Source organism: Cariama cristata, unplaced genomic scaffold (assembly GCF_000690535.1).
Source record: "Cariama cristata isolate BGI_N322 unplaced genomic scaffold, ASM69053v1 scaffold24998, whole genome shotgun sequence".
Classification (NCBI taxonomy): domain Eukaryota; kingdom Metazoa; phylum Chordata; class Aves; order Cariamiformes; family Cariamidae; genus Cariama; species Cariama cristata.
In genome coordinates, this window is record NW_009629781.1 from 5,165 (window position 1) to 5,517 (window position 353).

General features: G+C 65.2%; 1 protein-coding gene across 1 annotated transcript in view; it reads left to right on the forward strand.

Annotated features, from left to right (window-relative positions):
• The window catches only part of ASTN1 (astrotactin 1), a 12,392-nt gene that overhangs the window by 2,465 nt on the left and 9,574 nt on the right, over positions 1 to 353 (forward strand). The window contains exon 6 of the mRNA XM_009705302.1: positions 138 to 332. Within this exon, the coding sequence (XP_009703604.1) occupies positions 138 to 332 (195 nt within the window). The remainder of the gene's footprint in view (positions 1 to 137; positions 333 to 353) is intronic.

Consider the following 353-nt stretch of genomic DNA (forward strand, 5'->3'; position numbering starts at 1 on the left):
CTGCTGACACCCTGAGCTCATAGGGTTGGGAGGGAGGGTCTCTTCTGTTCCCAGTGTCCCTACTGGGGTGGCCTGGTGGCCCCAGTCCCCACCAGCAGGGGCTGCAGCTGATGGTGGACCCCATGCTGGCTTCTCAGGTGCATTGAGGACTACAAGCTGGGCACAGATGGGCGATCGTGCCAGCTCATCTCAGAGTCGTGCCCCGAGCCGGGGGACTGCGGTGAGCCCCGTGAGCTGCCCATGAACCAGACGCTCTTTGGGGAGATCTTCTATGGCTACAACAACCACTCCCAGGAGGGGGCTGCGGGGCAGGTGCTCCAAGGGACGGTCAGGTGAGGCGGGGGGGGGGGGGG